This window comes from Cricetulus griseus, chromosome 4, assembly GCF_003668045.3.
Source record: "Cricetulus griseus strain 17A/GY chromosome 4, alternate assembly CriGri-PICRH-1.0, whole genome shotgun sequence".
In the NCBI taxonomy this organism is placed as follows: Eukaryota; Metazoa; Chordata; class Mammalia; order Rodentia; family Cricetidae; genus Cricetulus; species Cricetulus griseus.
The window spans coordinates 129674271-129688163 of NC_048597.1; the positions used below are offsets into that span (position 1 = coordinate 129674271).

The 13893-nt window shown below is 40.8% G+C and overlaps 1 protein-coding gene across 2 annotated transcripts in view; it reads right to left on the bottom strand.

The window, feature by feature from the left end:
- The window catches only part of Fat3 (FAT atypical cadherin 3), a 448985-nt gene that overhangs the window by 314736 nt on the left and 120356 nt on the right, over window positions 1–13893 (bottom strand). For both annotated transcript variants that reach the window (XM_035444507.1, XM_027410883.2), the window contains exon 2: window positions 2651–2965. In XM_035444507.1, the coding sequence (XP_035300398.1) occupies window positions 2651–2965 (315 nt within the window). The remainder of the gene's footprint in view (window positions 1–2650; window positions 2966–13893) is intronic.

The following is a 13893-nucleotide window of genomic DNA, read 5'->3' on the forward strand; positions in this document are numbered from 1 at the left end:
TGCTTGCTTTTGCTCAGTTCAATTTTCCACTCTTAATACAGTTCAGGATTGCGAGGGAATGGTGTTACCCATAGTGGGCAGGGTATTTCCACATCAATTAAGCTATTAAAGACAGTCTTCCACAAACATGCCTATAGGCCAACTCAGGGATGACAACACTTCACTGGAACTCTTTCCTCAGGTGATTGACTCTAGACTAAGTCAAGTTGGCAAAGCTAATCATCACACTCATGAAAACTGAATTTCAGAGGGAATCAGTAACTTACTCAAGGACAGGAAGCTAGTAACACCAGGACTAACTGATTTACTGTGTGATCTCTGTGGTAGTCCACAGAGTTTCACAATTCTGAAGTCCAGGGCAAGTATTTCAATTACAGGATTCTACACATAAAGCAATCCCTCCCTGTCCATCACTCTTGATAACCCCATATCCACTAAAGTTTCTGTATTTCATGTAAGTGTTGATTCTGTCACTGGATTACAAGTGGTAACTGTCCTATTACTTTCATATTACTTCTGGTCCCGCAAAAGCTCAAAACATATCTTAAGTTTATGAACTTATTTATTGGAATTTGTGATAAAAATAAATAGGTTCAATGATCTTAATAACTGGATAAACAAGATATATTGTTTTCTTACATTGTGTCTGAAAACCGAGGCATGCTGTGCATTCTTTGAGACAATTAGACAAGCTAGATAAAAATGTCACTCTGGCTGATTTCTTAAAAATCTCTGGCAAAGACAGAGAAATTATGAATACAATTAAGGATCTTATCATGCAATGTAAGCCACATTATGATAATGTAAGGCTTCCTGAAAATTCATGTGCATAAAAGATAGTAAGCACAATGCATACAAGCTCTTCACATCAGACACACGTTATCTGTGATAGCCATTCATTTTTCAAGAATGTGTGTATATGAGGTTGGGTTCACATGTGTGTATAAGTGTGTGTGCATGCACACATGTGGCCATGTGTATGTGGAGGCCACAGGATAACCTTGAATGTCATTCTTTAGCAACACTGTCTATGTGATTTTTGAGACAAGGTCTCTCATTGGCCTGGAACCCGTTAGGCTAGGATGGATGGCCAGGGAAGCCTAGATTTCTGCCCATAAGAGGTATTTTTCTCGTTCAACTCTAAGCAAAGGCCAGAAACAGCTGAACTTCTCTCTCTAAGTCCCTTAACTCAAAAGCAGGGTGTCAGGTCCTCCTCTGATGACTGAAATGGCAACAGGGTCAAGGAGTAGCCGAATATTGAGTATGCAGCATCAAATATCACACACAAATTGTTTACTGACATTACCTTTGTTTTTCTTCCTCCTTCCCTTTCCTTTATCCCTGTAAATTATTTTGATTCATTTTCGCTCTCCACATTTTCCATTTTATAGTCCTATGTGAACTAAAAGTTCTCTTTGACACAGTATCAGGGCTTAATCCTCTGGTGTATGGTGACTGTCTATGCTCTGTGTGCCTCAGAGGCAGGGTCCGGCTCCTTTATCTGAGTCCTCTCCATCTAGCACAAGTATGCCTCAGCCAGACCCTGTTAGCTGATCACCACCTTTCATTTATGATGAAGCAGAGGTCAAGCCCTGATCAAATACTTTAAAGAACATTAAAACATGCTTAAAAATTCACTGACTGACTCAGAATTAGGTTTATAAAAAAAAAACCTTCAAGTTTTGTGAATTGGAACTTGATAATTATAACGGACATAATTTTGACTGCATAATTCTCCTTTAACAAATAAAGGCAAATAATTACCAATTCCATTAGTGTTCCTGATGAAAGTCTATCCACACCAACACGCATTCAGCCAAGCCCAGCACTGACCAACATCAACCCACCTTCCCAGAGCAACATGAATTACATTATTCTAAATTTCAATTAACTAAAGCCCCATCCATCACTTTCTCCCCGAGGGCTTGATGTCTCTGTTCAGATCTAAAAGTGCCATAGTACAGGAAATAGTAGCATGCTGAGGTTGACTCCACCACAAAGCCATATTCTAGTGGGCATCCTGGTCAGGACAAAGTCCTCATTGTCTCTTTCTAATATGCACTTAACAAAATCAGTTCTTATTATAACCTTTAAAAATCTTTTGAGAAAAAGGTCAGAAATTAAATTTTGCCTATTTTTGTGTAAAGATTCAGACACAGACATGCGAAGTTCTTTGGAACACTGACACTTCACTGATGGAGAATGTAGGTATGGGAATCTCTGAGCTTAGAGTTAAGCCTTTAAGATGTTCATTCTCAGCCAGCTGGAATAACACCAAGCAAAGCAGAAGGGACTAGATAACAAGATGCCTTGAAATGCCAGCTCACATAAAGAACCCAGCACAGGCCAACCACCCTACTCTCGGGAAAAAGAAGAGGCAGCTGACCATCTGAGTGGTCCTGGACCACATTTTACAATGATTGGACAAACCTGCAGTTGGCTTTCTGTGTTGCTTCTGATTCTTACTATATCAGTTCAACTCAGAGTCGGTGAAATTAAAACACTTCAACTAGACAGGAAAAACATCTACCTCTTCCAGAAAAAAGACTCTGTTCTCTAGACAATAAAGCAGAATGCTAGCAACAGCAAGGGCCACACAACATATTTAAAAGTAGACAGCCAATTTCAATTCAGCCAAACATGCCCTTACCTGTTTTGATATTTATGGCAAAAAAGTTCTGCGGATTTCCACTTGTAATCCTATAGGTCAGTTTTTCATTGGAACCAGAGTCGGGATCTTCTGCTTGTATCTGAATGACAGACACATCCTTGGGAGAATTTTCCATGACAACAGGATAATAGATGGGTTCCGAGGTCAGGGGGGCATTGTCATTCACATCTTCAACTTCAATGTAGACTTCAATGGTGGAATAGAGAGGGACCACGCCCCTGTCTGTGGCATACACTGTCAGCCAATATGACCCCGTTGTCTCTCGATCTAGAATGTCAGCAGCAGTGATGACTCCTAGGGAAAAAAACAGAGCACATGATGGCTTAAGCAAAGGAAGGCAATTAAGTGAGTTACCCAGAATTCCTGAGAGCAGCACAAATAATCTTGGCATATTACAGAAGATAAGCAAATTCATAATATGAGGTTACATTGGGATGTTACTCTTTGCATAAAGAAACGATTTTCCGTAGGACTAAACTGTGTAGTTCTCTTATTTGTGAACTTGAATTACACTCATTTTGCATTTCCAAGATAGACATGTAAGATACATATGTACTCATGTCTGTGCATACATACCCTCTCCACATGCACATAGATTACATGAAGAAATGAGGGACTAAGAAGACAGTGGGACACACACACACACACATACACACACACACACACACTCCACATCTAAACAAGAGACAAAATGGAAGAGGGTTAAGAGACAAAATAAATCCCATCTTCCAAGCCAGTTTCTCTATTTGATATGATGCTGAATTGATTTCATAGAAAACAAACACTCTTCTCAGGTAAATTATTTTATCTACTCATTTACAGGAATGAAATAGACCCTTCAAATGTTTTCATGTCTATTAGAATGGAAAATGTTTTATCTGCAAAGATATAAGTCTGCACCAAACTGTTTCCCAAAGAATCAAATGTTACAGCTATTCTGCAACAGTCAGGGAAGAAGCCACGTCAATATACTTTCTAAATGAGCTTCATCTCTCTCAAGGACTCTATTGAGGGCCCTAAATAAACCAGAAACTACTCTGAGAGATGCTCATGGACAATCATTTTAAATTAGGTGCAAAAAATGCCTAGACTACTTTCTCATGGCTTCCTTATTTCATAGTTGAAATAAGGGCCAAACCAAAACAAACAAACAAAAAACAAAAACAACAAACAAACAAACAAACAAACAAAACCAAGTAACAGCCAGAGACATCCAAAAGACAACACTATGCCTTCTTATGTCATACCACAGCCATCACCCTAGTAACCAAGCCACAGAAAGTTATCACAGGGATAGGTTCTCAGCCACAATCACTGTGATGGGAAACCAGGTCCCAACTTAGGACATCTCAAAATTAGTTCCAATGCTCTTAGAAGGTGTAGGGCTAATTAAATCTTCAAGCCTCAGGAGCTGGTTCCTCAGTAATCCTAGCTCTCAGTTCCCTCATTCTTACTGGCCTTTTGTCTAATTTGGTATACAATTTGACCTGCAGACCTTACAAAAATGACTACCAAGTCACTCCTGGGAAGGGAGAGAGTATCTATACAAACAGGTTGGAATAGCCAAGGATGAGTGCCCTCGGGACAGGTAGAATACTCAAAAAGAGGTGAGGTAGTTGATGTTGCAGTCTCAGCTCCAAAGTTATTTACCATAAAGAATTTATCACAGTTATATGCCAGAGATAGAGATCACCATATGCATAATATGAGATTAAATTGAGATGCCACTCTTCATATAAGGTCATTCCTTTACAGTAATAAAACTTTCTATATGTGTATTTCACCATTCTTCTTTAAAATAATTTAGGAGTGGAATTTATCAGTTGAAACCATATGTTTTGTGTGTCCTACGTGCCTGTGCACTTGTTCATTCATGTGGATGTAAGCATTTGTGCATATGGGATATGTGCACATGGAGGCCAGGTATTCACCTTGGGTTTGTTCCCCAGGTGTTTTCCACTTTTTTTTTTTTTTTTTTTGAGACAGAATCTCTTATTGACCTGGGATTTCCAGTTTGTCTAGGCAAGCTGGCCATCAAACCACAAACAAATCTGCCTGTTTTACCCCAAGTGCTTGGATGACAAGCATATATTTCCACACCCAGCATTTGTACATAAGTGTTAGGGAAGAAAGGAAAGTAGTTTGTCAAGTTCATCTTCCCAGTCCAGCATGCACCTTGCTAAATGTCTTTGACCTGTTATCTTCTGGAAAGTGTGTCAGTAGTGGGTATCCTCAGCAAACTGCTACCAGAAGTCTTCATCTTTACATAGTGAGTAATACTTATTAGGGAAAAAAACTAAAATATACTACAATTTGTCACCTGGAATGATAGCACCTGAATTCACCAGTCAGAACGTTTGAATGATTCTTTTACTTTTAAAATATAATTATTACTTTTATTTATGTGTGTGTGTGTGCGCGTGCTTTTATGAGTTTACATTACCAGTGCCAGTGGAGGCCAGAAGGCTTCAGATGCCCTGGAACTGGAATTAGCTGATGTGGGTGCTGGGAGCTGAACCCACATCCTCTGCAGGAGCAGTTAGCACTCTTAGCCATGGAGGCATCTTTCTTACCTTTGAGTCATTCCTTTCTCATATTTGTGACAAAAATGTCCCCAGTTGTAGTAAGACTGGAAGAGATGCTGCTGCCAGATTTGTTGTAGTTTGCTGGAGGTTTAAGTTTAATTAAGTCAAAATGTGTCCATAGTAAAAAAAAAAATCAATGTTGAAAAATATGGAGATTTTAAATGAAATGTCAGAACATGACCTTTGGCTCTTGAATTGAGAATGCCTTAATGGGATGCACTGTCAGATTTTAGCTGTACCTTCATCCAAGTTTTAGACATATTACAGGTCCCTAACTCTAACTCAGGATAGTGTTTGGTGTCTCCTAGCATGTAGCCTGGGAATCCAAGTTTTGCTTAGAAAAGGCTTTTCTCAAAAGATTCCCAGAACTAAAATGAATTCAATTGCTGCTGTCGTGTGGACTCCTGATGCACGGAAAACTAAAGTGGCACCATTGCTCTTTTTAGGAGACTTTTCTATGTTTCTCCCATCAGATAAGAAAGCTGCAAGCATAGCTTGCAGGTTCAAATATATACTTAGAACCTTAGAAGGAGTAACAGGAGTAACTGCCGCAAATGACTACCCAATAAAATAATGACAGCAGACACCCACATGCTCTTTCCACAGAGAATGCCTTCTGACCTGATGTGATTTGATGTTTACCAAGAAAACCTAGGTGTGTGCAAATAACTGTGCACATCATACAGAGGCTACTTACCAAATAAATAAAGAGCTGGCTTTATTTCCCAGGTTAAATGCGTTCTAGGTAGCAAAAATGAAGCATACAACATAAGGTGGATCATGTCTGAATTTGTACTATTTCTCCCCTATTTATAAGTTGTGGAATAAAAAGCCCATCTGCATCTATTATGACAGAAGCTTACCATGGGAAAACTATTCTACAAAAGTTCCGTTTTGTTTCAGTTATTTGTGTTGAATCTCACCAAACTACCTTTTTTTCTTCGAGCAATGATGGTGAATCATAGACAATGTCATACTTCTATAATCAGCTTTGGTTGATCAGATCATAGGGAATGCACATACACAAAAGCATTAGAATACATGAATAACAGTGATAATCAACTTACCTTTCTTAACAATGGAAACAATAAGCCCTTTGCTTCTCTATTTATTTATCGCCAAATAGGCCACTACAGCAGCATAAAGAAACCAAATCCCCAAAGGAGGAAAGGCTATAGTTTTTCCTAATTGAGTTTCCGTAGTTCTCATGATCTGTAGATTTCTTGGATTGTTTTCCAATTTTCATTTGAATTTCATTCCATTAAATGGCTGTAACCTCTGACCCTCCCCTGCCTTGCATTCTTCTGCTGCTGCTAATTGAGACGAAACGTGCCCACTTGGGCTATGGACAGCGCCAGAGGCACTGAGGAGACCCAGATAAATGCAGTGCTAGACTATGCTGTGACAAGGAGACAAAGGAATTCTACGGTCCCTATAATAGAAGTCTGTGAGGGCAGCTTGTGGATTTGTTCAGTGCCTAGATACTGACTTTGAATGAGAAGGGAAAAAAAGCACAGGACAGAAAAAGAAGACTATTTTAGGACCACTTTGTTATCATACTGACTTTGGCCACATGTGAGGTAATTCAATCTCTTAAAATATTTCTATATTTAAATTACTTCATGATCATGAGTTACTTAAATAACAAGGCAGGTTAATGATAGTTTTTGATCAAATGACTGAGGTCTGTGAGGAAATCGTCTTGTATTTGCAAGGCAGGGATGAAAAGTCATGATGATTTTTCTCTCTTTATAAAGACATTTATTTAGGAACTAACTATAATGCAAAGCAAATAATATGTATAAAATCAGGAACAACTATTTTATGATTTTTAAAAATGACAATGGCACCGTGAAAATAAAAGCTTATATATAAACCGTCCTGACATCATGTTGGTATTCTGCCTGTAGAAGTCCTGGCTGACACAGCTGAAGAGTTCTGATCCTAGGAACAGTAAATGTATGTACAGCACTAGTAAGACATTGGCCTACAAAGAAAAGCTGGCTATTAGAAGTAGTACAAGATGCTGCTAGAGTTGGGGACCTCCACTCCACATGCATAGCTCTAAATTAACTGTAGAGTATTCCTTAACTATCGAGAGTCACAGAGAAACTAGAGGAGGGGGTTTCCAGAAATGAGGGTTTAGGGTTCTTGCAGCTGTTGCTATATCTACCTTTCTTCCTTATACCCATCTTAGTTCACAAATAAGCACAGTAAATTCCTGAAAGCTACATAAGACTGCAACAGAGAGGCCAAGAGTGTGACACTAACAAAGACACATAAGTAATCCTGGAGCTTCAGGAGACAGCTCTGAACATAGGTCACATGGGACAGAGTATATGTCAGTGTGAGTGACTACATATGAAGTGAGTGTGTATGAGTGTGTGTGTGTATGAGTGTGTGTGTATGTTTGTGTGTATAATTATATGTGGGGATACATGCACCTATTTTAACATCAGGAGTCATTCCTCAGGAACCTTCCTGACTTTTGAGATGGTCTAGTCATTGGGACCTTGATCTTGCTGACTAGATGACACTGCCTGGCCAGCAAACTCCAGCTGTCCTCTTGCTTCTGCCTCCCCAGCACGTGAGTTATAATCATGCACCACCATGCTCTGCATTTTTCCATAACTGCTGAGGACTGAACTTAGTTCCCCTCTTGTTTGGGAAGCAAGAGCTTTCCCAAGAGTCATCCTAGCAGCACATAACACAGGAGACTGTTTGGGATGGGTTCAGACCAGCTGCCTGCTCTAAATCTCACACATGCTCAGGAGCCATGGAAGTGCTGCCCTGTTCTTTCTGAGGGGTAGGTTTATCCACAGCCTTAATAATGGAGCTAGTGGCTGTTATTCTTTTGTTTAAATTAGAAATGAAGAAGAGGGGTGCAGGATGAGACATATTAACCAGTTCATTATAGGCCCAGCAGAGTAGAGAGACTAAGAGAAAAAAAGAGTAGGGTTAATGGCTGACTGCCATGGGTTGTCACAAGAGAAAGAGGCAGAGAGGGAGTAAGAGAAGAGGTAGAGAGAAAAGAAGAGTGGCAGAGAGCGCACAAAGGAGTAGAGAGAGTAAATGGGCAAGGGTCCTGTCTTTTAAAGGGGTCCTCTACACATGTGTGCAGACTTAGTTCCCATGGAACCCTGGGCTGTCTAGGGTACTGCCTGAGTGGATTCTACCAGGTAACAGGGGCAGGCCAGCATAATGCCTGAACCTTTCAGTGGCTAGCCTCTACTAGCCTGCTGATGCTGTGGCCCAGGGCATATCAGACCCTGCCTATCTCACTCAGCACGAACCCCACACCTACAGAGTACCTGACAGATATTCTATATACTATCCAAACAATAAATTAGGCATGAGTATGTGAGTGCTGTTCCTGTCTCCAGAGGCCCTGTGGCTCCTGACATATGTGAGGAAACTAGCAGAGAATTATCATCCTTTGTCATATCTATTAATGGTGTCCAACATGCCGCAATAAGCTGTAAAGCAAATGAGCACACCTAGATAGCCCAGGAGAGCAGAGACAGAGGAGCCGTTAAAAGCAAGATTTAATTAAAATAGTAGGGGGCCCAGCTGAGAAGGTCTCAGTTCCTCACTGGTTGGCTCAGGCTGTGCATCACCCACACAAACACAGCAGAAGTGACATGTGAGCTCACTCTATTACAGAGTACTCTACTACAGAGACAGCCTAGAGAGTCTAGTGGCACTTACAAAAAGCAAAACACCATGTTTGGTCTGTGGCCCTCTACATGCCTCTGTTGCATAGCCAAAGGCCATGATCAGAGAAATGCATACAGATCCCCAAGTCATGGGTCAAGGGTAAGGGCTGTTGCATCTCTGATAAGATGACTCGAACCGTTGCAGAGCAAGCCATGGCCTAAGAGCCCAGTTGTTTACCTAGAAAGCCTGGCCTGGGTCTGACCAGGTTGGTGCAACAGCTTCAGGGGCCCTGGCAAGGAGGCAGCAAGTGACCTGCCTTCTATCCGGATTGCCTCCCTCTACTCATATCTCCTACGGTTCAGGCTCCATACTCCAAGATGCTCCCATACAACAAACTTTCTGAGTTCTTCTCCCTATATTACACACACCCCTCCCCTTACACACACACACACACACACACACACACACACACACACACAGGCAAGTGCAATGCAAATATTCTCTTTCTTCTTAACTCACAAATTGAACACTTTCCTTTGTAAAATTAGCAAACAAGTCCTCAAGAAGATGTGACCTCTGTTTTCCTGTGGCATTAAGTGCACATTCCTGCAGTTTTCTTCCTGTCTGTCCCTATATCAGTTCCCTAAGGGGAAGAGTGTCCGATTCATCTTCTATCTCCCTGTGCCTGGCACAAAGTACAGACAATGAAATGGAAACATTCCTGAACCACTGCCCTGCACAGCAGCACTTTGCCAGAGACCACACCAGCAGGTAAAGACCGTAAAACCTTGACAGGAAGATCATAAAACCCACTGTGACAACTTTTTGCAGCAAGGATGGTGAGAAAGGGAGGCAAATGTGAAATATATTTATTCATAACAATTAAGTGTTTCAAAGACATGGCCGACACAGGAGTTTTGAATCAGCTATAAAAATACTTTATTTTAATGAGTAGACTTAATTGGCCATTTGTGTGCATTCCTGCAGAGAAACAATATTAAACTCCTAACTAACCATTGTTCACAACCAAAGGCCTCTGAAATACTCTGTTTGAGCCATCAAACTGGAGTAGCAAGCACAGACCAGAGAGGTTTCAAAAGCTGGTTAAATAGACAGGCACAGTGACAGCTGGGAACCATCCAAAAGTGATGAGTGGGAAAAAATAATCCCAGAAAAAAAAGTCTGTGTTGCTCCCCCTGCCTCTGCTGCACACTGACCTCCCAAGAAGCCTGGCTCCTCAGGGAATCTGTGTGGCCTGCTGGCTCGCACTCTGTTTTCCATGGCCCAACTTGTCTTTGGAGAGTGATCTGGATCCGACAGCCACAACTGTTCTAAAATGAAAAACTACAACGATTTAGCTCCCATTACATAATAATTCACAACCTCCAATGGACAAGCACAAGTCACTTAGGACTCCCATTTGGAACAGCATATCTCTTGGAGTTCAGATGACAGCAGTAATTCATTTGGATAATGTGATTCATGTACTGTCCCTCTCCTTCGCTGTAACCTTTGCCACGATGAGATGCTGCCACGGCAGGGTACCATCTCAAAGGAGTCGGAAGCAAGTCCCTGTATGTTCATGAGAACTGAATCTAGCAGATGGACAGAGAACACCTTATTTTTACAGGAACAAAAACAACCAGTGCTCATTGATTTTAGCAGTAATTAGTAGCAATCAGTTCATAAGATGTGAAATTACTACACCGTGACAGTTTTATCTTATGTTTGTGAGTGTATACAGTGGATGTGTAGGTGTAAACTCAGGACCCCACACTGGGATGGCAAGTACCCTTTACCGATTAAACCACCCCCCCCCCGCTTGACTTCAGATTTCAAAGGCTAAACACAATAAAATAGAAAAAATAGAATGCCTGCATGTAATAAGAACAAACTGCATTTGATAAAAGGTAGAGGTGGGCGTGGGCAGGCTCTAGCTGTGGCACAGTGAAAGTGGAGAGGAAGGCCTATACTTTTTCTTTGTCCTTTGTTAGTGGTGACCCCCGTAGAAGAAATGGCATCTCTCAATATCCCTTTCTTTGTCTCTGAGGTGAGGGCATCACCTCATAACAGCTGCAGGTTTGAGGACAACTGTCACAATGGTGAAAAACACTATTTGCTATGGTCAGTGTTTCACAAGGTGCCCAATGTGTAATCAATATTTTAACTACTAGACTTTTTGATGGTTTATATGATTATTGTAAAATTATTACTGTTTTTGTAAGGCAATATACATGTTCCAACCATGTATTTTCCTAAGATCCAAGAATCAAATGTTACTTCTCAAATTCTGTAGACATGACTAAACAGCAAAGATGGAAGTCCACATCGTCCATCACCATATGTGGAGGCTTCTTAGGAACAAATTACCTCCTCCCTCAGCTTTGCCCCCTGCCATATAAACATCTCAGTGATTGTCAAACAAGCTGAAAGGCTGTCTGTCCACCCTGCATTTATGCATCGGGACACTTTGTGTTATTTGGCAATATTTTCTTGCCTTGCTTTGGGTCTCCGTTTCTAAACTAGAGGCCATTTCAACTTGTAATTAAGTCTTTCACAAAAGCAACCATTCTTTTTGGCAGTTTACCTCATGCTGACATAGAAAGAATGTTGTTACACTGAAAGATTGTAAACTGTCAGCTTATTAGAAACAGGTAGAAATTTATACACATATGCATACATGCATGTGTGTATATATGCACACATATGCTAGAAATAACAAGAGGGTACCTTGATTCTCTCATTAAACTGCCAAGTCTCTGAGTTGTGAGTGATGCCTCTGTTTCTTCTGAGTATATTGCATGGGCTCAGAGGTCACCCTACTCATTTGGACTGAATGATTATTAATTTGCACATGTCAAAATTCACTGGTAGAACTGATGACAAGCCAAGAGGCATGAGGAAAGATAAAACACAGTGTGTCTGAAGTACAGGTTCAAAGGCAACAGAATGCTCATGTCACTTCCTTGAACTCAATCCATCATAGATGGAACAGAAAATGGAAATCCATATTAGAAAAGAGCTCAACAAAAAGTCCAGGGAGGGAGGGAGGGAGGGAGGGCAGGAGAGAGCTGGGAAGCGAGTCTGTATGAGCATGTGTTCCTTCATGTGCATACACCAACTCCATGCACAACTGACTGCTGGATTCCTGAATGGCACTCAGTGTGTATACATAAATACTGACATTTAATGGCACTGGGCTCTGACTCTGCACCACTATTAATAGGCACCTGATTAGAGCTCTTCTATTTACAGCTTTCCATGAGCTTCGTGATTTCCCAGTGCACATTACCATTCATTGGTAAAGGGCACTCTAGGAAATCTAGTCAAAGACAATAGCTCAGCCACAATTAAAACAATTGCATTAGCTGACCTGGAGACAAAGCAGAGGGTGCTGGGAAATTCCCTGCAATATTTTACAGCCTGAACTAATTAAAGATCACATCCCCCATTCAGCCAGAGAGCAGACACAAGGAATACCCACAGCTCAAGACTTTCTAGTTTGATGGTTACTGTAATGAATTTGGTCCCCGAGGTACAAGACAACTGAAAGCAGCTTTCAGCTGAAGGTAGCAGGATGAAAGCCTGGCTTCCCTAGTTTCCGGGGTACTTGTTCCTTGTGACCTATCCATCTCACAGGACAGCCATCAGCTAATTTTTTTTGTGAGAAACTCAGGGCATGTAAAGGAGGTGGGTTGATATCATGTTGACCCATTAAATATCTCCCACAGATTTAATGTTGACAAAGATTAAAGACTAGTATGTCATGATTGTCCGGCTATAAGCTGGATGGATTTCCTTTATTAACGTAGAAGAGTGGTCCTTCATTGAAAGCAAGCAGTAGACTAAAAATGTTTTTACCATGTGATTAAAGTATCTTTACACAGGTTGCCGCAGGCACCTCAAGTTATTGCGCTAATGCCTGGAGGTAAATTAAGGCGGCAACTTTCTTTCCTCCATCTCTAATAGGATTGTACATTCTGCTGCTGGCAAAAGCGATTACACTATTACCTACTGCAGAAGCTTCATTTCTGAATGCTGATGTGTGTTCTGTCACATCAGCCTCGAAAAAGAATTACCTCTTACTACTTTGTTCTGATAGGGGGAAACTTCCTGGAAGTGTTTACAGGGAGACTGAAATGGAGAAATATGAACAAAGGTGCACACTAGGCCTTGTGTGTGACAGCGAGCAGATGGCTGTATTTTGAAACACTACGGCATATTTGCTCCTTTGAAGTTTTTGCACAACCAGACTAATGATGTTCATGAGCATTTTAGAATGGTAATATGCCCATCAATGCAGGTGCTTTAATCACCAACATAAATTCTCTCCTAAAAGAAAAAATTCCATGTAGATAACACCACTTTAAATATGGATTTCACTGATATCAAATTAAATTATATAATTCAACATAAACCAATGTTTTACAGCTTAACACAAATATTTGGGAAAAGATCTGTAAAGGAATAGGAAGCTTGAGTGAGTTTGTTTTTTCACTGTTGATAGTGTTTTTTAACTCTGGTCAACGAATACGCACAGGTGCTTTCCCTGCTAGCTCAAGTAGATTGGAATGTGAACACAGAAAGATGTTTGTAGCCTGTTGTTTTGACTTCAGCTCAACCAGGACTGAATATCAGCAATTTCTCACAAAACCTTTGGCACATGTGTAAGTTTTCCAAGTACAAGGCCCATCATAGGCTCTTTCAGCATTAGGCTGTCACTTTGCTGAGAGAAGTCACAGTTCTTGTGCACTCTCCTCTAATACAAGGGCAACCGACTGGCTGGCTTTCTAAGTTATCCATGCTCAATCAGATGAAGGATGGTAAAGTCTCAGAAAGCAGCCAGGACTTGGTTTCTGTCCATACTGACTCAAAATGACACAGAAGATAGCAAAGGTAAGGTCAGAAGTAGAGGAGATGCTTGCTGTCTTTGTCTGCAACTTGTTTCCGTGCAACATCCAAACTGAAAGTTGGACTTTG